Genomic DNA, 22,554 nt, shown 5'->3' with positions numbered 1-22,554 from the left:
CCTGTGCAAAGCCACTGGATGTTGTCTAATGTCCAAGCTCCTTGGCTCTCCACCTACAGGGCAGGCAGCCTTGGGAGAAAGCTCAGTAGCAGCCAGGCACTCGGGGTTAAAGCCCTGCTGTGCCCTCGGGGGAAGTCCCAGACACATAGTGACACTGAAGGAAACACAGGGAGCTCTCCCAGGTCTGGGACAAACCTCTCCTGCTGGCCATATTTGCTGAAAAAGGTTCATGGAAGCTGTAACTAGAAACTGAACCAAGGTGGTGGCTTAGCTTGGTTTTGACTTGAAATCAGAACCAGGAACTTGCAGGTGGGGCAGGAGAAACTTGTGACACTGGGCAGGACCCCATTGTGCATCCAGATATGTTGGCTGGATGCTCCTCTAAGAGCTGGTGGCAGCCAACGTGGCCAGAACTTCAGGGAGCCCCTTTCTTACTACTGCAGTAAGTGTTTAAATGAAAGTCTTTGAGGCACTTTTCATCAAAAGTATATATTTATTCATTAAAAAAGAATGGGGGAAAAAATAGACCAAAGTGCTTTTTTTTTTCTCTAAAAGACAATTCCTTGGAAGTTGAATGTCCCAGACCTGAGTATCCATGGCATTGCAGTCCACAGCTCTGGGTGGCTGATGCTGAGTATCAAGGATATTTGGAATTAGGTCAGCAAGGGATTTTTCTACTGATGACTAAGGGACTTGACCACACCTCTCCTATGGGTTTCAGTTAGACATGTGTGGCCAAGTCTCTTTAAAATTCAATCCAGAGAAGAAAAAAGAAAATCATTTTCTACTCTAGGCTTTAAATTGCTTCACTTCTGCAGAGAAGACAAATGTCCAGAGCCTTGTCTGGTCTAAAGCAGAGGATCTCACCAGTTTCATGCACACTCTCCAATATGTGTGTGAGACTGAAGAAACCCTCTTGCCTCCCACCCTAGCTCAAGGTGTACAATTCCAGAGGATCCCACCTATACCAGAATTTTCAGTTGACCTGAACCAGCAGCTTCAGGGAACTGGAGGCTCCTCACTGCTGTTTGTGCTCACTTTTGGTTTCAGGGGCTGTGGCAGCTGCTGGGCTGGGACTCAGAGGTGGTGGCTCCAAGGTACTTTTGAAACCACAGAGAAGAGGTGATGCAGGGACCCAGGCAGCAGAACAGCTTCAGTGCTGAAGCAGATTGTGAGATGGTTGGCAAAATTCACAGGTAAGGAAAACCCCCCCCAGGTTCCTCACACTGGGTGAAGATCTTTTTCTGGAGCAGTGTCTGCACCAAGCACCTATGCCTCCTCTGAACAAGTAGTTCCCCTCAACTCTAAGCAACTACCCTTTCTTAGCCTTATGTTTTCCATATCTTAAAGAGTGTGGCAAAGAATATTCTGTTTTCTGCCTCAGTTTCCCCTGAATTTGAAATGGATACAGCAGTTCTGAGACAAACTGGTCCCCTGGAAGCAGCTGAAAACTGAAGCTGCTGAAAGAGAGCACCTTCCCTATCTGCTCTGCTGGTGCATTGTGGTCTTCAGCAGATGAACTGATCTGTGGCTACCAAACATCTAAGAAGGTTCATGTCAGCCTATTCCTGACTCTGCCCTCCAGGACAGTTTGATGTTTGCCTTTGTGACAATTTTATACCAGAATATACTCTCAGGTTTGTCTGAGTCACATCCCTCAGGTCACAGTGTCTCTGGTGAGCATTTTAACTTTCACTCTCCTCTTTCTTATTGTCTGTGTGAACACTTGTGGCTCACCTATGCCAAAACAAATCATTCAACTTCTCCTTTGGTTGGAGCTTTTATTCTCTCTGGCAGACTGAAAGGAGCCTCCTTCAAATCTGAAACATTGCTAAAACTACAAAAAACAATCTGTACCACACACACACACAAAAAAGCCCTCTTGGATCCCTTCCTGGAAGCATTTCTTGGCCTGGTTTCTGCAGTTTGTTTTATACTTTATTTCTTCTTTTCTATATGCAACTGATAAGCATCTTTATTTGCTTTTAATATCATGCTGAATGTTTGATTCTGAAACTATTATTTTTTTCCAAACATATCCTAATACACAGAGAAGAGCTGTTAAGGGTAAGGCCAAGTTTGCCAGCAGCAGCAGTGCCTGTGGCTTGTCCCACACACTAGACATGAGCTATTTGCTACCAACAGCAGTGAGGGAGGGTCACCTGCTTGCCTGGCACCTGAGTAGGTGCAGGCTGGGTGCAGCTACCTTTGCACAGGTGAGGAGGAAAAGGGCACTCCTCTCCCAACTGCCTGGCAGGCACTGGAGGGGCTTATTAGAACCCTCAGTCTGTGTAGCACCAAATTCCAGGTGTACCAGCAAGTATCCCCAACATCCAGCTCTTTCTTCAGTTCCACTCACTGCATTGCTATCTGAGGTAAGACATGTCTCTAATCTGATGAAAGAAGTCAAGCCCCAGCCACACCAGATCAATGCACATGACATCCATGATCCAATTGATCTATTTCATTCTAAGCCTGCTCTGAAAATTGTCTCTCTGTTTGTGCCAGACAAAAAACCTACTCTTTTAGCAGGGAAGTGTCCCCTTGAGACCAGAATTGAGTTTTCATTGCATCTCATGATGGGCAGATGTCCCTGCCCATGCTGGGGAGTGGAACTGGATGATCTTTAAGGTCCTTTCCAACAATTCTATGACTGACCACAGAAAAGAAGGTATGAAACAGCCACTGCTGTGGTCTCAAACCATGCCATGTGCTCAAAGACAATTCCACCATGGAATATCACTGGAAAACTCTCTTCCTTCGAATCTCTGCAATGAAGGCACCTGTGAATGCTGTTAAAGATATTCCAGAAAGGCTGCCAGGAGCTCCAGCACTTAATGGCACTTTTGAGAAGGAATCAGTGAGTAAGAGGAAACACTTATGCCAATTGCTGGCAGAGGAGTAAAATGCACAGGGTTTGCATTAAGAAAAAAAGCATTCATGCTTATGAATGCATTACCCTGTAAGGCAGTAATAGCAGCAGAGAAGGTTTTTTTGGACTTGAAGTAGATACTGAATAATAAAGCTTTCTCATTTGGAGCATGAAGAGATGCTGTAAAAGCCAGCACTACTCAGTGGCTGCCTTCTAACTGAACATGAGAGTCATGCAGGTGAACAGCTTGTCTGAGGGCTCAGGAGCATTCATTCCAAATGAGACAGCAGGCTATGCATAGGACCTTGTCAAAACCAGTTTTTACAAAATCAAGAGCAAGCCCTCTTGCTGTTAAAGTCATTTTCAAGTTTCTGATGTGGTTTTATATTTTCTTTGTTTTAAATACTGTTTGCCAGGTGGGTCACTGCCAAACAGGGCTCCTTGTTTGGGATCTGGCAGGAAAGCTAAGTGCTTTGAGGTATGGTTTCCACAGCAGCCTGAGCTAACCAAGATCAGCATGGCTGTGCTGGTGCTGACAGCAAGACTGCCAGAGAATTGCTTCATTTTGGGAAGAGCACTTGGCACTATTGTAAGGGAAAGGGAGCAGGAATGTGGGGAGTTGAGACTGCAAGAGCACTGATGTAGAATGGCTTCATAAAAGGTCACAGAGCCATGGTCTGTGTAGAGATGGTGCCTGGGTGAAGTGCTGCTTCCTTTGAAGGAAGCACCCTGAAAACATTCTCTCCCCATCTTTCACCTCCTCCCTTTCCTTTCCACATCCTGTACATAACCTTGGGGGTTCAAAACCTGCAGAGAAAAGCCACCTTCCTCAGGCTTACACCATCCTCAGCACATCTGAGGCCTGTGCATCCCAGCTGGGTAGAAGCTGGCCATCTAAATCCCCCTGATCCAGGTCTTCAGTTAGCTGATGCTCACAGCATGAGTTTTAGCAGCAGTTAAGGGAGCAGCAGCAGCTCCAGGAGCTTGGATCTGAGCCCACACCTGAACCCCCTATTGCATCCCTGCCTACAGAGTTCCTGCTTCGACTCAGGAGGGATAAAGATGTGAGTTGTGGTTTAAAAGGCCATCAGGGCTTGTCTCTCTGAAAGCTGGTCCTGCCCTGACTGCCCCTGGCCCCATGCTGGTGTGCACACGTAGGCTTTAAGTGCTGGCAGAGCCACCCCCTGCACCTGAAATAATGTCCATTATTTCTGAATAATTTCTGCATCTGATTATTCCCACTGACAGGAAGGACAAAGAGGGAGAGAATTAATGGCAAAGGAGAAGTAAAAAACCTATCAGGAAAGTGTAAGGAGTATGTCAAAGGTAATCAAGCTGCTGTTGTGCTCCACAGGACCCAAGTCATGCTAGATACTTGTTGCTTTGTTCTGGACAAAGGTGTCAACTCTGCTCTCTTGCAGTCTGCATCAACCATACCAGGGGTGCCAGCTTCTCCCACCAGAACTGAAAGCAGGAGCCAGCCCTGGGGGGTGAGTGCTTTGTCCTTTAAGCCATTTTTAACCCTCAAAATCAGGGCAGGTAAATCCAGGCACAGCAGCTGATGCCCAATTGTCACACAGTGACAACACCACCAGGCTCTGTGCAAGTCCCAGCTCCTGTGGGACACAATGGCCTGAGCTGTCCTCGCTGGTGAAAGCAGCAGGTGATTGAGAAGAGAGCAAAGGCACTAGGAGCCAGCTGGTCAGAGGCAACTGCTCAGCTCTGTGGGCTGCAGTCAGGATGGTTTTTGATACTGACACACACCTTGGAGCACCTCTGTGCTCCATAGGGAGCTTGCTGACTAGGAGACTATTTTCTTTCCAGCACCATGTTCTGCTTTTCACAGGTGCAGGCTCCCTCGGGTTGGTGGGAAAGAGCTCAGTGTGATGTAGTCAATATTTAATTGTCCACCATGGTCCAGAAAAAGCTGGGAATCATTCTCTGAATTTGTGTTTGTCCATATTGCTTGCTCAGTGCCTGAAATTTGTGCTACAGCAGCAATCTTGTGCCATCTGGAAGATGATGACTGTCCCAGGTAAATGGGAAACCCCCGGGTGGTGAGAGGTGGGCAGGAGCTATATGAGAGTAGGGCAGGACAGATGCATGTGCCACAGATATTCCTTGTTTGAAGAAGGAAGGAAAATAATATAAATTTACTTTTCCTTAATTTCCCCTCTGTCTTTGCTTGATGTCATGCCTGGGGGGTGTAAATGTCTTCATATATAAAAACTATACTCCAGCTCTCCAGGTGCTGGCCCTGGGCCACAGCCTGAGAAGCAGTGGCATTGTCTGCTTCCCAGAGAAATTCTCCAAGAGGCCTTCCTTGCTTTTCTCCTCTCCTTCACTCCCCCTAGGGCTCTGTAAGTGGCTGCTCCCCTGTGGCATTTCAGTCCTGAAGGAAGTCAGGCTGAAAGCCTCTCTCACCAGTTCATGGGAAGGTAACGTTGACTTCTGGAAAGAGAGTGAAATAAGGAACATCAGAGGTCCCTGCTGCTTCTGTCAGCACAGAAGCTCTCCCCTGGGCATTCCCATTTACATGGAAACCTGCCATGATTTTCAGGGTTTTGCATTCCCAGGCACTGGCAGCAGTCTCACACACTAGCTGAAGCAAGAAAGCCCTTAGCAATGCCACTACCCTTCGGCCTCTAGGAGCAGTCCTCGTTGGAATGAAGGTCCAAGAGCTCCTCAGCCAAGCTGATGAGACCATTTTCTTCCAGGGCTGCGATGAGCCGGGCTATTGTGGCCTTCTTCCCCTCTGACTGGATGAATCTGAGAAGCATCTGATAGGCTTGTTCATACAGTCCCTCTCGGTCATACTCCAGGGCCAGGTTATCAATGACAGGATCTCGCAGGGCCCGGCAGTTCTTCTGCAAAGAGCGACCCACTTGCTTCCATTTCTTGGACACCAGCTTGGCAAACTTCTGGTGGTCGTCTGGTGACAGGGTTCTGTTGGCTGCAAGGGACAGAGGGCAGGTAAAACACAGGTGTTCCATGGCTGATGGGATGCAGCTTGGGCCAGCCCAAGGTTTGCTCACTATTCTGTGGAGCAGGGAACGTGTTCAGTGTCTTAGTTCTTAGAACTGCTGTGGGGCTGCTCTGCTTGTGCTCAGGTGTTTGAACACCAGGGCAGTGCTGTTTGGAGCAGAAGTGCAAGAGCAGTGAAGCTCAAAGGGATGGTCCCACCGTGGGCAGGGGTCATGCACAGGGCTCTGTGTGCTCTTGATGACATTCCTCCAGTCCTGGGAAGGGAAAACCAGCTGGATTGAGCCTCACAGCTCAGGGTCTCTGTGACCAAGCTGGACACGTCTGCTCTGCACACAGCTTGCCATCCCCCAGGGCACTGCTGGTGCCTCGGGTGGCAAACTGTAGCACCTGGTGACACACCTGCTCACAGCCACCTGCCCAGGCACATCTGAGCTCCCTGCCTCAGGCCATTCCCTTACTGAAAACCTCCCACAACATGAGAGTTCCTGGGCTTGCCTCCATCCTGCAAGCTTGGCAATGCCTGTTTTCCTTTTTCTTTGTGCTTCCCCCAGGATGGGACTGTCCTGTGGTTTGCCAGAGCTCATTGTTTTTTTTTCTGATGGCCACCCTGTGTCTTTGTTTCAGCCTTTCTAAAGCAACTTGGCAAGGGCTTTCTGACCAGGCCCCCTGTTCCTGACCCAGCCATCCTGCAAACACTGAGATGCAGGCACAGCTTAAGCACAGAAATGATCTGGCTGATACAAGCTAGAAGTGCTATGTGAGACTGTCCCTTGTAGGGGACAGACCCCAGAGGCAGCCAGTGACAGGGAGCCTGGACAAACCAGTCCTGGCTGACAGCAGGGCTGATGGTCCCCAGTAACCTTCCCAGGCTGGTCCGACCCATTCCATTAACTCACCTCAACCAAATGATGTGGAGGAAGGAAAAAAAACTACTCTATGTTCTTCCTTTCAGTACTGAGGAGTTTTAAAATGTGAGTAACCTGGAAGGGACACAGACTCTGAGGCATCTGGTTCTGTGCCACCCCAGAAAGCAACCAGGTTAAGGCCTGATCTGAAGCAGTATGGCAATAATTTAGGATTATTGTCATTCCCTCCTTATGGGAAATCCTTGATTCCTCTGAGTTAGACTCCAATATGTAGTTATGTTCATTCTCCCTTTTTGGGCCTTAAGGTAAGGAAGACCAAGGGCTCTCTTGGTCAGTTCTGGTTACTCACCAAACTGCTGTCCCTGAAAGATGAAGGTGGCTTGTGGGGAAAGGGAGCTGCCTTGAGCAGGATGAGGTAGAGATGGGGAGTTCAGAGACTCACAGTCCTTTACAGCCACATTGTTGTTGATGCTCTGGTGAACAATCAGGCTCTGGAGACATTCCTCCAGCTCTGTGATTTCCTCATCCCGCAGGCGGTCGGGCTGAAATGCAGACAGGGTCAGTGACTGGTGCCAGGTTCACCAGCTCCCAAAGCTGGAGATGTTGGCTGCAAGGTGCAGCTTCAGGTGGTGGTGTCAAGAGAGAAGCAAGGAGATAGCCAGAGCCTGAGTTGTAAACTGATCAGGTGAGACAGTCTAATGGAGTTCTGGCTGTAAATCTGGGAATTTGAATCTGTCCCATGGTATGGAATGGGCAGCCTCCCCGTCCTGGGTTTCCCACACACAGCAGTGAGTTCTTAGGAGTTGCACTAAACTGCTTCTAGCCCATGTCTGTTTTCAGCAGCCCTCTGCAAGAACCAGGGTGCACCACAGGCAGCATGACTCACTCCATGTGAGGATCTCACCCACAGAAGAGGGTGACCTTGATCCAACAGCTCACGGCCACCAAAGCAGGCAGCTCCTGCTACCCCCCTTCTCTCTCTCTGCTCCTCCATTACCTAGGTTTTGCTGGTCCTGGATCTTCTCCAAGCCAGTTTTTCTCACTAATCAAGAGAAAACCAGTCTGGCCTCCAAAAAGCAAGTCATGAGAAAGGAGTAAAGAAGGCAAAGCACATGGGAAGAGTCAAACCTTGTGAGTGGTCTGAGTCAGTCTAGTGTTGAGCAGGTTGGTACCCAGCACTGCCCTCAGCCAGGGACAGCTGTGCCATAGTGTCATCCTTCTGACTGAGCCAGTTTTGAGGAACTGAGAATAAGCCCATCTCTTTTGTCCAGTCAGCTAGTTCAGCAGAGGGAGGGAGCAGAAGCAGAAGTTGACAGGGGATGGTGAGATATCACATGTTGTTTGGTCCTGAAAGGTTTGCATTTCTTTCTCTCTGCTTGCAGAAAAGCAACCTGGCAAAACATGCTCTTGTGCTTCATCTTTCTGAGGAGATGGTGATGACCTATTGCTCGGGATGATCTCGAGGGAACTGGAGCTGCTATTAAGGTACTGCTAGTTCCAGGTGGAAAAAAAGGAGAGGAAAGCAGCAATGTGTGTAATCATATCAAGTGCTTTGGTTTTGTGGTGAGATGACATGAGCTGACTATTCTTGCTAGCAGGATTAGAGTGACAGTGTCAGTGTGAGATGTGCTAGACACATTACCCTGACAGAAAGACTTTGCCTTCAGAAGGGCAGCCTGCTCCTGCTGGCAGCAGATGCTGTGTGTCCCCACTCTGTCACAAGGTGCTGGGATCAGGTGCAGAGTGTTTGCTCTCACCCTCATTTCTAGGTGCAGTTACTGTTACTACTCTCAGATGTGTGAGACTGGGGAGGGAAGGTGCTGAGCAGTGGTGGTCCCACACAGGATTCTGTCCTCTCTGCCTGCCTCAGAGTATTGAGGCACACTTGCTTGTGCTCTCAGCTGCACCTCCTGTAATTCCTCTCTCAGTGTTGGTCACAGCCATACTAATTGTTACAGGAACCACAGTGGTTTAGCAGAACCTCTGTCGGCTGTTTAAGGGAACTCCGTTGCCCTTCTAGAAAAGGGCACAGCTCTTCTGGGGAAGGGAAGAGCTGTTTCTCCCTGTTGCAGTAGATAACTGAAGGATGGAGAAGTCAACCACCCAGCACACTGCAGCAGAGCAAGATCTGTGCTCACCTTGCCAAGCCCTGCTGCTCCTCACTGGCCTCCCTCCCTCTCCCACTCACCTTTTCCCTGTAGATGCACTCCAGGCAGCGATCCTCATCCTTCAGCATGTTGTCCAGGTGCTCGTTGCCAGCCTTCAGCTCCATTTCAAGAGGCACTGTGGTCATGGCCAGGGAGAGCTGGAGGTGATTCTGGAGGGCCTCCTGGAGCGCTCCTTCCCGGTAGCTCCGCAGGAACCGTCGGCAGTTCTCCTGCTTGCAGAACTTCAGCTGGATGATGAGGTGTGGGTGGCTGCAGTGCACCTTGAGCATGTCCACACCATTCACACTGCCCGTGGAGTCTGGCAGGGAAGAGGCAGCAGAGTCACTACCCAGGCATGAGACAGACAACCCAGACCCACTCCCATCCACCACCAAGCCTGCAATGGAGCTTGGATTCTCTTCTCTCTGTGATTAAGTCCTCAGGGACAAGAAACCTGTTTGTCAGACCAAGAGGAAAGGATTGTGTTTCTGCTGCCCTGTCACCATCAGTCCCCATGAAGGATGGTATCCAACTGAAGCCATATGGTACTACAGCCCAGGTGATTATCCATCCCAACACTGTTTATTAGGGGAGGTTTTATGTTTGAGGTTCCACTTCCAGGACACTAAACCAGCAGCACAGGAAAGATTTAGAGATGGAAGAAGTGCAAAGTTCAGCTCAGTGCTCAGACAGACTTCAGTCCTTGTGCCTGGAGCTCCATGCAGTGATGAAGGTCCTGGAAAGGGACCCAGGGTTTCCTCTCCACCCTGTGCCTAGAGGTAAGTTTTGGCTGGTTCTGAGCCCTCAGCACATCTCACAAATGGCAAATGATAGATCCAGCCACAGGAATTTAGGCTGCTGGACACTGGGCCTTGACTTGTTCAGCTCTTGTGCATAGATAATTCATTCCCAGTAAAATCTAAGCAAGGAGAAGCCAGGGGTGCATCCTCTAACATTAGTGCAGGGGAAGCAGGAGCAACATGGACAACAGAAGCTGGTCAGGCCTTCATTCTTCCTTCTCCCAGCAAAACATAATTTTAATTAGCTGTGCACACTGCCCTTGTCTCCACAGGGATTTCAGATGCTTCTGCTGACAGTTGAAAGTACATTTTTTTGTCTTTTGTGCAGCAGAGGCCTGTGGGAGGCTGGCTGTGCTGCTTCCAGACCCAAATTAACCTCCTGGCCTGACCTTGCACAGGGCTGTAGGGAGCTGCAGCTCAGACTGGCACTTCAGCAGGTACTTCTGAGCCACAAGTCATGGCATTATTTACACATGCTTGGGGGAGAACCACAAGGCAAAGCAGACCTGGGTGTTCCACATCAGTCAGGACAAGTGACCTGGCATTTAAAAGGACGTGATCTAACAGTGGCTTTCCAGGGTTTACTGAGTCAGGAAGTCTAGTTTGGACCAGTTTGTAGCTGGGACATGGGGCTGGGCACCTAGGAAAGGCATTTTAATTCACTGTGGCTGACCAGAAATGTCTTTTTATCACTTCCTTCATGCTTTGTTTTGCATGAATGCTCGTTAAACAAAACCTTCTGTAAGAGGGTAGGAGGACTTGGGAGGGAAAGTCTGCACAGGCATGGAAGCACTCATGAATGGTGTCCAAGACACTGTAAAGCTACCTCCAAAGAGAGACTTTGCATGCATTTCTTCACAAAACTTCAGGCAGCTTCAGATTTCATGTCCTTTTTAGGTCTGAAAAGCGTAGTGGGATTTAGCAGTTTTGGGGGGCTTTCCTTTAAATGTGTGAGCAGAGTGACATTCCAGTGACACAAAGCAGCCATAAATCCAGCCTAACTGGACAACTGTGTTGAGCTTCCTGCTGCTTCACATCTTTGGATCAAGCTGCAAGATGAGTAGGCCTGTATTTGGATAAACTAACCAACTTGGCTGGACTGATGATTGGCAGAAGAAATTACAGTACAGTTACACATGCCCAATTAAACAATATAGGCTCAGCTGTAGGACAGGGAAAGAACACCATGAGAGCCATTCTAGGTAAATGTGATAAACCCTTCAAATTACTCTTCCTCTGCAGTCAGCTTGGTGCAAGGGTGGATAAAGAATCATGGTTCTATGGCCATTTGAATCTCAAGTCCTTTTCTGATGTAAATAGGGTTACATACAGTTGAAGCCAATGTCATTGTGTCTGTTTATATCAGAAAAGAACTCATACTGGCTATCACTCACTTTAAAAATCAGCTTCTCAGAGAAGAAATGATCTTTCTGTGGTAGTATAAGGACAGAAATTTAATGTTTCATAACAGTTGCAATCTTTTCCTCTCTTACATAAATCGGTTTAAACAAACATTCATAAAGTAGAATAACTCATAGGATAGTTCAAGTTGGAAGGAAGCCCAGGAAGTCTCTAGCCCAGCCTCCCATGCAAAGCAGGGTGAGCTCTGAGGTCAGACCAAGTTGCTCAGGGCTTTATCCAGTCGTGTTCTGAAAACCCCCAAGGATAGAGAAAACAGTCGCTCTGGGCAGTTGCTTGACTGTCCTCATGGGGAAATGTCTGTCCTTATATCTGGTGTCTGCCTCCCATGTTTCAATTTGTGCTTGTTGCCCCTCATTCCCCATGCTCCACTGGGAAGACTGTGGCTCCATTTCCCCTCCCCATAGGTACTGGCAGGCAGCTGGGAGGTCCCCAAAGCCTCCCCTTCCCCAGGCTGAACAGGTCCAACTCCCTCAGCCTCTTCTCACAGGACAAGTGCTGCAACCCTCAACCATCTTGGTGGACCTCTGCTGAATTTGCTCTGCTTTACTGCCTTTCCTAAATGCAGTGAGCACCAGCTTTCCTTACCCATGAGTGTGAGGTTAAAGAAAGGCTGGGAATTGTGTGAAGAGTTGAGACAGTGTGCCAAGATACCAGAGAGGATAGGTACCTGCTAATGCCAGCTTCAGTGCCTTGAACACACTGGGTTTCTTCTGGGAGCTTTCGTAGAGAGAAGGCAGAACAATGGTCTTGCAGGTGGACTGGAGGAAGAGGTAAGCACTGCCAATCCAAGGAGCAGAGCTGCCTGCCATCTTCTGCACCCTGCAAAACCACAGGGGTGAGCTGGGAGAGCACAGGGAGAACAGCCTGATGCCAGGGGAGTGCTGACAGTAACCACTAAGCACAAGCTTGATGGGATTATGGGGACTTACCCTTATTTCCTAGAGGAGGTGGGGATGTTGTTAAAGCAGGTGTAACCTTAGAGGAGTTTACTATGACTCTGTAAGGCAAAGCACAGTGGGACACGGTGTCCCAAAGACTCAGCAGTGCACAAAGCTCTGCTTTCATTTTCCACCAGAGTCTATTTATTTTATAGTACAAAGAGACTTCAAAGCAAAGAGTTTCAGTCCTCATGCCTCTGACTGCCCAGCCAAGCTGGCAAAGTCTAAAGATGCTTGACTGGGGTGCTCCAGGGGCACCCAGCAGCCCTGGCTCTGCAGGCAGAGGCATTTTGCCCAAGGTCCCAGTCCCCTGATTGTCCTCAATAAAGGACAGGTTACAGAGCCCAGGGCTCATGTAGCAGGACACTCAGGGCTATCCCCTCTGCTTTATGTACTAGCTCATACATTATTCCTGTCCCACCATTTGGCCCTTGCAGCAATGCCCCCAGAAGACAACACATCCACCCCTCTGCTCTCATCACACCTGTTCTTCACTGGCCACCTAATGCAACACTTCTGTCTGCTGCAGCTGCACCCAGCTCTGCTCCCAAGGTAAAGACAAACCAGAACACCTACCAGCCTACAGATACTCAGAATGGAAAAGCTCTGCTAGATGAGACAGTGCCAGATGGAGCTGAGACAGCTGGAGAGCACCTGACAGCCCAGGAGACAGACGTGGCCACCGCTTCTTTCGGGGGTGTACACAAACTGAGTGTTGTCTGTGAGCTGGTCACCACAAACTCCTCAGAGCTGCTCCCACAGAGAGCAGCACTTGGACCCAGCCCTTCCATCACATCGTGGTGACAAGTAATTTGGAGCTTCTGGCCCAGCCCCAGTCCCAAGTCCTGCCTCCTCTCTCTGACTACTTGCTTGCAACTCTCTCACACCATCAGCTGCTTCCCTGCAGGCATCCCTTCCAGTCCTGCTTTCTGCTCAAGCCCAACAGCCTTCCCTCAGCTGCCAAGCACCGGCCTGACAGTACAACTGCTGGCCACAACACTGTCCCTCTCTTCAGACGTCATTTAGATTGTGGGTGTAAAGAGCTTTTGTCACCAGGAGCTGCCAGACCAAGACAGATGACCTTCTGTGGACAGGCTGTTCTCCAGGTGGTAGCTGGGGCTGGGAACCATTTCCATCCCAAAAAGGGCACTGGGATGTATGGCTGACTTGATTTCCTTACTTGATAACCTTGAACTGTGCCCAGCACGTGAGCCTTTTGCTTGTTCAGAAACTACAGGAAGTAACCAGCAAATCATAAAACTCACAGTGAACTTTGGAGTTCAAGGAGTGCCTGTGGGACACAGGAGTGAGTGTTTCCAGGCCATAGGCTCCTACATCTCACAGGCCTTTTAGAAAAAGCAACTTATATAAAAAAAACCAAACAAAACAACAAACCAAAGAGGAGGATGCACTGCTTCTGCAGCCCAGGTCTGGTCTGAGCCTGCAGAGACTGGGAAGTCTGGGATCTGGCATCCAACTCCTAGCATCTCACAGGAGGGCAACAGAAATCCAAGTAACAGCTTAGAAAACTACAGACACGGAATATTTAAAAGATTTAACCCATAGAACAATTTCTCTTTTGCAGTGCAATTGCCTGAAAGCTCCCTCCCAGCCTAGAGGCAGACGAAGCACAAGAACCCTGTTTCATCCTTCTCCCATCACCTGCCCTGCACTCCTCCCTCACACTGGCCAACCTCTTGCTCCTCGGCAACCACCTGGTCCAACTCAGCAGGAAGTTACACCAGGTTTGAAAAGCCTCAGGTAAGGAGCCTTTTGCACTTGTACCTCTGCACTGTTCTCCCAGCAGGGCAGTTTTCCAGCGCCATGGCACTGCCCCATCCCAGTCCCCACCTGGCAGGGGGGTTCCCCACCTCACTGCAGGTTTGAGCAGCAGTGCTGGTCAGCCTGTCGTGGGGTGCTGTAGAAAAAGCAGCCCCAGGCAGTAAGTAACCTATGTGATGATAGAATGGTTTGAGTTGGAAGGGACCTTCAAGATCATCTAGTTCCAACCCCCTGCATGGGCAGGGACACCTCCCACCAGCCCAGGTTGCTCCAAGCCCCATCCAACCTGCCCTTCAACACTGCCAGGGATGGGGCAGCCACAGCTTCCCTGGGCAACCTGGGCCAGGCTCTCACCACCCTCACACCAAAGAATTTTCCTCCTTATGTCCAACTTAAACCTCCCCTCTTCCACTTCTGATCCACTCCCCTTTGTCCATCGATGCAGATCACCCCCATGTTCCCCCTGCCTTGTCCACAGACCTTTCCCACACGCCAGGCTGCTGCTTCTCGCTTCCCCTGGGGGGATGAACTGGCAGGGGGGGGCTCCACGGCGAGGAAAAGCAGCCGGGACAGCCCCAGCCCCCGGGCACCGCGTCCTCCCCGGTGCCTGGGTGTCTGTCCGTCCGTCCCCGGTGTCTGTCTGTCCCTCCCCGGTGCCCCTGCCCGCTCAGATGCCAGGCCCTGCTCCCCCGTCCCCCAGGCCAGCTCGGGGACAGCCCCGAGGGGAAGCGGGAGACGGGACGGCCCCACCAGCCGACCCTGCCCCCCCTCTTCCCCATCCCTCCCCAGCAGCCCCGAGCCCCTCGGGCGCTTCGGGGCGGTTTTACCTTCAGCCACCGCCGCCACCGGCCTCGGCGCCGCCACTTCCGCCTCTGCGCGGCGGGACCGGGCCCCGGCACCGCCCGCTGCTCCCCCGGCACGGCACGGCACGGCACGGCACCACCCGGCACCGCCCGCTGCTCCCCGGCACGGCACGGCACGGCACCGCCCGGCACGGCACCGCCCGCTGCTCCCCCGGCACGGCCCGGCACGGCTCGGCACGGCACGGCACCGCCCGCTGCTCCCCCGGCACGGCACGGCACGGCCCGGCACAGCCCGCTGCTCCCCCGGCACGGCCCGGCACGGCTCGGCACGGCACCGCCTGCTGCTCCCCCGGCACGGCCCGGCCCGGCACCGCCCGCTGCTCCCCCGGCACGGCCCGGGCCGGGCATGGGAGGGCGGAAAAAGCCCTCTGGAAGTGCGAGGGGGGTAATTTCCCTTCCCGTGAATCTCTCCCGCTGCTCCCGCCCTACCCCGAAACGCAGCGGCCGGAGCTGGGTTTCAGCTTCCCTCCCAAGCCGGTGGCAAAGGGCAGCCCCGCAGGCAGGGATCCTGCTGCCTGAAGGGTTCTGGGGGGGTTCCTCCCCGTGCCTTGGTGCCTCCAGGGGTCCAGACCGTAAGGAGGCTGGTAGCTCCAGCTTCGGTCCCTTGGTCACTCCTGTAGGTGAGGATTGATCTGTAAGATGGTCAGGAGGCACCCTGTTGCAGATAGCTGAAGGGCTGTGCAGCCCCAGGGACTGGGCACCCCTGGTCTGCTCAAGGGTGGAGGAAAGTGGGGTTGCTTGAACCCCTTGCACAGCTTGTGGCCCCACCAAGCTGGTGAGTCCCAGCCATTGCTCTGTAGCACTGCTAGCAGGAGTGAAGGGTGAAAACAAAAGGTCGGTTGGGTCAGTAATGGCTGAACAGCAGAGGAGGATGAGCTCTCACACCCTCTCTTCCCTGGAGCTCGTTTTGAAAAGGTCTCCTGGGATTACTGGAGGAGCACGGTGGTTCTGCAGCACCTCTCACAGCGTCCAGGGGCAGCCATTTGCTCAGAGGGCAGAGGGATTAAGGATGTGGAGTTCTCCTTCTCCAGGCAAATCCAGCAGGCTCAGCAGGTCGCTGCTGTCGAAGAGTGCAGAGGGTGAAGAAGGAATGCTTCCAAAAGACATGTCCAGGGAGTCCAGCACCGTTTGTGAGAGCAGCCCTGGTGGAAGAGACCTCTGGGACTCTGCTTAGCAAAAGCAGAGAAGCAGGATACTGAGCACAGTGAGCAGGCAGGGACACCTGGGCTGCTCCTCGGGTCTCCTGCAGGAGGGGTAAGGTGATGGTGTCAGTACAGCCCCTGAGCTCTGCTGGGTTCTGGTTTAGTCCTTCCTGCAGTGATACCTGAATGATCTCCCACCTCTTTCTGAGCCAGGTGAGGCTGTTAACTCCACTGTGCTCTTCTGACAACAGGTAGAGTAAAGCAGCTCTCCCGAGCCCACGAGTGGTTCTGTGGCAAGCAAAGCAAGGAGCTGGATCTCCATCACTCAACCTCAGGTAGGAGCCTCCTGCTCAGGCTGTGTTTGTCTTGCATAAATGTCCTTCTGCAAGCAGAGGGGTCACAGCAGCTCCCTTGTTTGTACCCAGCTGTTGAGAAGCTGATGTGGGCCTGGGGCCAGATTTTGTTCCCATCTGCTAGCTGCCATTGTGCAAGCTCTCCAGGGAACTGAACTTCAAACAGAAGTGGAATGCATCCTACAAAGCGTATACATGTACATCCTTGTTTATTCATGTATTTATTTAATGCTGTTTTACAATAGCAGGGGTTTAACAGTGTTAACTAATTGGTTTGCCAAAGGAAAAACATAACTGAAATAAATCCATGAAGGCGATTTATAAGGATGTCTCTCCTGAGTGATCTCCTTCACAGGGTCAGGCCCTGGGGAGCTGGCAGCATCCACTGTCCCCTCCACGTGGTGCCAGCCCTTCTGGCAACCAGGCCTTTCCTTGCTGGTAGTTTAAGAAGCAACTGGGTTCACGTGTTTAAGGCTTAATGGGGTTAAATGAGCCCAGCCATCCCAAGCTTTCCCTACAGAAAACCAAGCCTGAAGCTGTGCTGTCTCCCAGAGCCAGGCAGGAAAGTTGCTGTGGGGACCAGCATCCACCTGTGCCCCATTTCTCTTAGCAGCTAATCTGTTCTCTGTATTTTGGGGTAAAATAAAGGAAAGTGTAGCTGAGACCCGAGTTTCTCTTCCTCTTGCTGAGCGTGTGCTTTCAGGGGGCATCCTGTGTGGTGAAATCAAAGGGCTTGAGGAGTTTCACCCTGTCCTTTCCCACTTTGGGAAGGTGCCAGCCAGTGGAGAGGCTGTGGCTCTGCAGGGCTCAGCCTGCCCAAGGTTTGGGTGTCCCAGTCCCGTGTTATGTCTGCTGGGGCGGGACAGGCAGCTGGAAGGGTTAGTGCTGGGACCCGCGGGGACTGCCAGGGGGGGACAAAGCGGTGAGGGAGAAGTGGGGGGCACTGAATTTCTGCTTCCCCTGAAGGGCAGCAGAGCGTCCTGGCTCCCGAGCCAGGGCAGGGAAGCCGCTCTAGCTCAGCAGTTATTTTTGGCATCTCCTCCTTCGCTCCTCCCTCCGAGGCTCAGCCCGCAGTGGGGAAGGCAGAGGAAGAGAGGCCCTGCTCCCAGAGGTACGCTGCTCCTTCCCGGGCTGCCTGGAGGGGCCGTGGGGGATCCCACCCTGCTGGGCTGCCGGGGCCGAGGCAGCCGAGCCGGGCTCTGCGTGTCTCTGCAGCACCGCCCGTCCCTGCTGGGGCTGCGGACCTGCCCACCCCGGCTCCCGCTGGCAGCTGACAAAGCTCAGCGCAGCCGCTGGCCACCGTCTGGGTAAGGAAGCCTGGAGATCCTTTGAGGGCTGACAAGACCCGGTGCAAAGCGGGCCGTCCTCCCCGCACCCGAGGTGGACCCAGGCCAAGCCGCAGCGCTGGCAGAGCGAGAGCCTCGCTCCTCGCCGGCTCGAAGCTGTGGGCTTAGTGACACTGGTCACCTTGCCTCTCTGCCTGCTTTCTGGCTCTCGGGCCACATTTTCAAGCTTTTAAAGCAATCACCACAGCTAGAAATACACCCTTACTTTCTAAGAGATTCAAGGTTCCGTTTCGCATGGGCTTTGAGGAATGAAATCTTAACGTTTTGGCAAATATCTATTGGAGATGGTATTAACGGGAGCTGAAGGAAGAGCAGGGCCTGGGCTGTCAAGGTGGGTGTCAGAGACAATGACAAAAGCAGGGCTGTCCCCCTTGGCCCTTCCAGCTCAGTGGTGGGTGGAAAGGGGGTTGTCACGGATCCGATGGTAGATAAGATAGGAGGGCTGCTGTGCTGCTGCCACCTCGCACCCAGAATCATGAGTCACACTTCAAAGCAGTGTATTCTAGAAAAACGTGCAGCTGTGTTCGGTTCTGCATTATGCTTTTTTGCGTCCCTGCGCTGTGCTCTCTTCATGGTTTTCAGCTCTTCCCCTCCTGGGGAAGAGGAGGATATTGGAGGATATTGAGAAGCCCAGGTTCTCGTTCAAACGAGGTGATGCTGGGACTCCAAAGCAAGAGGGTAGGATGCCATGAAATTCAGAGGGAGACTGTGAGACTGGCCCATGCTGCAGTGCTAGCCTAGGAGAGGGAGTGTTTGCCTTTCAGTATCCCTCCCTTGTTTATAAGGGTTGATAGTTTTATATTAGTGCATGAATCTAGAAGGTGGGAAGATGATGAATGAAACAGATGATGACCTGAAGGTGTGAACCGAACTTCAGCCTTCTTTGGCATGGTAGTTCACACCAAAAGTTAATCAAAATCTGCTTTTCCACTTCTAAGTCACACATGTATAAGTGCAGTTTCTGAGAACTGGAGTCACAGTAATAGAGCCTTTTTTTTTTTTTCATTTTGCAGATTGTCACATCTCATCACAGGCAAGAACCACTGTAATTAACTACTAGATCCCACCTGTAGGCCTTCTGTTTCACTATCAGTAAAAAATGGATATGTGGGGTTGTTTTCTGTGCAGAGCTTCTGCTTGCAAAGAGGTTTTTTTTTCCCCCCCCACACACAGTTTGAGAAATCTGTCTCAGCTTTTTTAATACTAGTGCAGCAGTACTAGAAAATTCCCTTGCATTTTTATTACTCAGAGTAGCAAAACCTCACTGCAGGAAAAAACAAAGACCTTTCTCCCCCTTCTCCAGAGCTTTGATCTGATGTCTTTAACTCTTGAAAAAAGTATCACCCTGCTTCTTAGGATTGATTGAAAAAACTGTGCAAAACAATTGGCCAACAGATTTTCCTCATTTTTGTGTTCAATTTCAAAATTCGGTGACATTTCAAGGGAGAAAAAAATGTTACCTCCTCTGTGATCCAGTTCCTTTGGTTTGATTTGTTCAAGAAATCCTCATGTGTCTCTCTGTCTGTCTCTTTTTCTTTTTCCCAACAGGGTCTTTTGAGAATTAATTGCACTTTTGGAAGTTTCTCCCATTTTTAGACCTGACTGGATCAGCAAAATGCCCAATCCAGTCCCAGATCTGTGGAATTACGTCCCAGAAGAAATCCTCATCCAAATTTTCTATTACCTGTCTCTTCGAGATCGATACACAGTGTTCCAGGTGTGCAAGCAGTGGGCTGCAGCTGTTTCTTCCAGCTCTGTTTGGCACTTCACTGAGATCAGGTGAGAGGAACCAGGTTTCTGGTGCCCAAGCATCTCTGCAGGCATCACCAGGTGGTTGTTTGCAGCGTGTCAAACGTTGACACCACTCTGCTATGACATTATTGACATCATTGGTGACTTCTCTGTGTGTGAGACTATCTTGCACCACTGGCACCTGTTTGTGTAATAAAGAAGATCATGTTGCATGCTGGGGTTTTCCAGTTGGTGCTGAAGGTTTGGGTTCTATGGGAAATAGCACGTTCTTTGGTAACATGTTCTAAGTTGCCATTTGAAAATGGCAGGAGGCAAAGTTACTGAATAGTTGTCCTTGTTGTGATACTTATTTCTCTGGTGGGTCTTTCTGGGGACTGACTCATCTCTCCTCCTGACCCCTTCAGTGTTTGGCCTGACAGTGACTTTCCAGGCATCAAGTGAGAAGAAATGTCTGGGGAAGCTGCTAATGTTTGCAGAAGCACTAGTAAAGGAGAGAGTGTGTGCTCTGTGGTTGCTCAGCTCAGTGTTCTCAGTGACTAAGAGTTTGGTTTACCCTTCCAGCTGTGATTCAGAGGATGAGGAAGGTATGCTGCAGAGCCTGCTCCAGTTCCTCAGCCAAATCAAACACCTGAAGATTGTGTTTGACCAGTCCAAGGAGGTCAACCGGAAGAATGTGACACACATCTTGGATGCCTTGGCAAAACAGAACCACCAACTGCAGCAGCTGTGCATTGCGTGCCAGGGGGAGAACCCCTATTTCTACTCTGGCCAGGACATCCTCCAGAGCATAGGGAATTTGTGTGCCACTGAACACCAGAGAGATCTTCAGCATATCGATTTTCGAGAAATGCCCTTCACTCTCAGTGGTGAGCTGGTTGAGCTCCTGGCTACCACCAGCCCCAACTTGCACAGTCTGTTCATCAACAACCGCACCCTGGTGTGCAACGTGGCCCCAGACACCCTTAGGAAGGTTCTCAGAGCGTGTCCCAAGCTCTCAGCCTTGGGGGTTTACTATGCCAGTTTGTCTGACGATGTATTTCAGGAGCTGCTCAAGCCTGACAGAGCAGCTTTCACCCATTTAGACATTTTCTGTGAGCGCCTGGACAAGTACATACCAGTCATCTCAGAAGAGCTTTGGGCTGCTGTAAGTCACAAGCATCCTCAACTCTGTGTAGACCTAGAGTTTGATCATACAGTCCCTGCCTGCAAAATACCAGGGATCCTGAAGTTGAATATACCTGTGAGGACGCTGCAACTCAATACCTACAACTACATGGTCGATCAGATTAGGTTTGTCACCCAGAGCTACAGCAGTACTTTAAAGAAGCTGACTCTGCAAACCACATCCTCAGAGGACCTCAATTCCTCACTAGTAGACCTGGCCAGGCAGTGCAGAAACCTGTTGGAGATCCACTGCTACTGTGTGGTCAGCCAGGAGGTGGTGGAAGCGTTCCTCACACACTGCCCCAGTCTGAAGCGGTACACTCTGAAGCTCACCAAGGAAAGGCACCCCTGGAAACCAGTCACAGTTCAGTGACCAGCTCTTGCTGACTTCCTGGGACAAGCCTGGGGATCTGCAAGAGGACAGGAGAAGGTTTAGGGCTCTGAGGAAAAGGCTGCAAAATGCCCTCTGCTCTCCCAGGGAACAAGCTGTTCCACCAGCCCTGGCTGTTGGTATGATGCACACCTCTTCTGCAGACCAAGCAATTACTCTCATGTGATACAGAAAGGGTTATACAGAGAAACAGAAATGCCTTTTTTTTCTTCTTCTTTCTTTCTTTCTTGGGTGACGGAGAGCAGGTCTTTTCTCCTCTCCTTTATTTAGCAGTAGCAGGAATGCCAAGCTTGCCCTTTGTGGGTTTTTGCTGAGGACCTCAGCAAAATTTAATTTTGATTTTATATTTTAAAAGCACCTCAAAGTCAAGCACGTTGTGTGAGGTGCCCAGCAACTCAGGAGTTTAGGAAGTGACAGCTTCAGTGAAGCCATTTTCTGCCCAGTGGGGTACTTAGCCGTGCAGATTCAGTGAGCTATAGCAAGGAACTGTGGACACCTGATGGAATATCCCCTCTAACCTTGGTGATTTCTGTTTTGGCATTGCAGTGATGGTGAACTGACTCCATAGGCAGTTGTTAGGTGGTTTCCAGCTTGGATGGTTGTAACAGGAGCTGAATTTTGATAGGAAATACAAGTAGGAGAAGAAGCACTTAAAGAAAAACTTTGACAAGGTATTAATAAAAGGCACATGGCTTGCAGATTCCTTTCTCCTTCTTGTCTTTCTGTTGCTCAGGAATGCAGATTTCCAGGTTATAATTCAAGTACCTTTTGCAAAGGCATTGGCTTTTGTTACAATGTTTGTGTTTCTCAGAAGGGTATTAGCAGCTTGTGCACTTGACACCTGCATTCCCACCCAAGTTGTCTTGCAGCTGAGTTGGGAGGTGTGTGTGTGTTGGGCTGTTGTACCAAAGATTCTGGTGGATGTTGCTTGAAGAGCAGCTTCTGAGATGAAATTATCCTGGCATAAAGCTACACTGAGAGTGCCTACTTAGAGCTATCTGAAGCATTTATAATAACAATAAAGTGTATTGTCACCCAGATTCTACGTGTAGCTGTTTTCACAGAATCACAGAATGTCAGGGGTTGGAAAGGACCTTGAAAGATCATCTAGTCCAACCCTCTTTTCATACCTAAGAGCTCAATCATTTCTCTTGACAAATAGCTTGGGATCTGTAGTCAAACCAATGGACAGTTTTGACTTTTCAAAACTCTGCCAAAGATCTGCAGTCCTGAGGTCTGGCCAGACCTTGTTAGAATCATAGAACCATAGAATGGAGAAGGTTGGAAGGGACCTTAGAGATCATCAGGTTCCAACCTCCCTGCTATAAGCAGGGACACCTCCCACCAGACCAGGCTGCACAAGCCTCATCCAACCTGGCCTTGGACATCTCCAGGGATGGTGCTTCCACAACCTCCCTGGGCAACCTGTTCCAGCACCTTCCGACCCTCATGGTGAAGAATTTCTTCCTAATATCTAAACTAAATCTTCCCTCTTTCAGTTTAAAACCATCACCCCTTGTTCTATCCCTGCCCTCTCTGGTGAAAAGTCCCTCCCCAGCTTTCCTGGAGCCCCTTCAGGCACTGGAAGCTGCTCTAAGGTCTCCCTGGAGCCTTCTCTTCTCCAGGCTGAACACCCCAGCTCTCTCAGCCTGTTTTCATCTCCTCATCTTGTTGATCTGTGCGGGCCAAAATTTAAGGCAAGGGAATTCCAAAGTAAGAAACCTTCACAAA

The 22,554-nt window shown here is 50.6% G+C and overlaps 2 protein-coding genes across 5 annotated transcripts; one reads left to right on the top strand and one right to left on the bottom strand.

The window, feature by feature from the left end:
• Window positions 1–473: 473 nt before the first annotated feature.
• TRADD (TNFRSF1A associated via death domain) lies at window positions 474–14,744 on the bottom strand. Its single transcript, XM_051629276.1, has 5 exons — window positions 14,640–14,744; window positions 11,760–11,911; window positions 8,912–9,189; window positions 7,073–7,265; window positions 474–5,825 (listed from the first exon to the last, which is right to left on the bottom strand). The coding sequence occupies exons 2-5, from the start codon at window positions 11,899–11,901 to the stop codon at window positions 5,518–5,520; spliced, it is 921 nt and encodes a 306-aa protein (XP_051485236.1). The 5' UTR covers window positions 11,902–11,911; window positions 14,640–14,744; the 3' UTR covers window positions 474–5,517.
• FBXL8 (F-box and leucine rich repeat protein 8) lies at window positions 13,616–21,852 on the top strand. 4 transcript variants are annotated; one of them, XM_051629263.1, is made up of 4 exons: window positions 13,616–13,791; window positions 16,069–16,152; window positions 19,065–19,295; window positions 19,830–21,852. In XM_051629263.1, exons 3-4 carry the CDS (start codon window positions 19,132–19,134, stop codon window positions 20,803–20,805), a joined length of 1,140 nt encoding a protein of 379 aa, XP_051485223.1. In that variant the 5' UTR covers window positions 13,616–13,791; window positions 16,069–16,152; window positions 19,065–19,131; the 3' UTR covers window positions 20,806–21,852. The 4 variants fall into 4 exon arrangements, with proteins under 4 accessions (XP_051485223.1, XP_051485224.1, XP_051485227.1 ...); XM_051629264.1 differs by lacking the exon at window positions 13,616–13,791 and having other exon boundaries at window positions 15,125–16,152; XM_051629267.1 differs by lacking the exons at window positions 13,616–13,791; window positions 16,069–16,152 and adding an exon at window positions 17,221–17,281.
• The last annotated feature ends 702 nt before the right edge of the window (window positions 21,853–22,554 follow it).

Source organism: Apus apus, chromosome 11, assembly GCF_020740795.1.
Source record: "Apus apus isolate bApuApu2 chromosome 11, bApuApu2.pri.cur, whole genome shotgun sequence".
NCBI classification, from domain to species: Eukaryota; Metazoa; Chordata; class Aves; order Apodiformes; family Apodidae; genus Apus; species Apus apus.
This window is presented reverse-complemented; position numbering and strand designations above follow the sequence as displayed.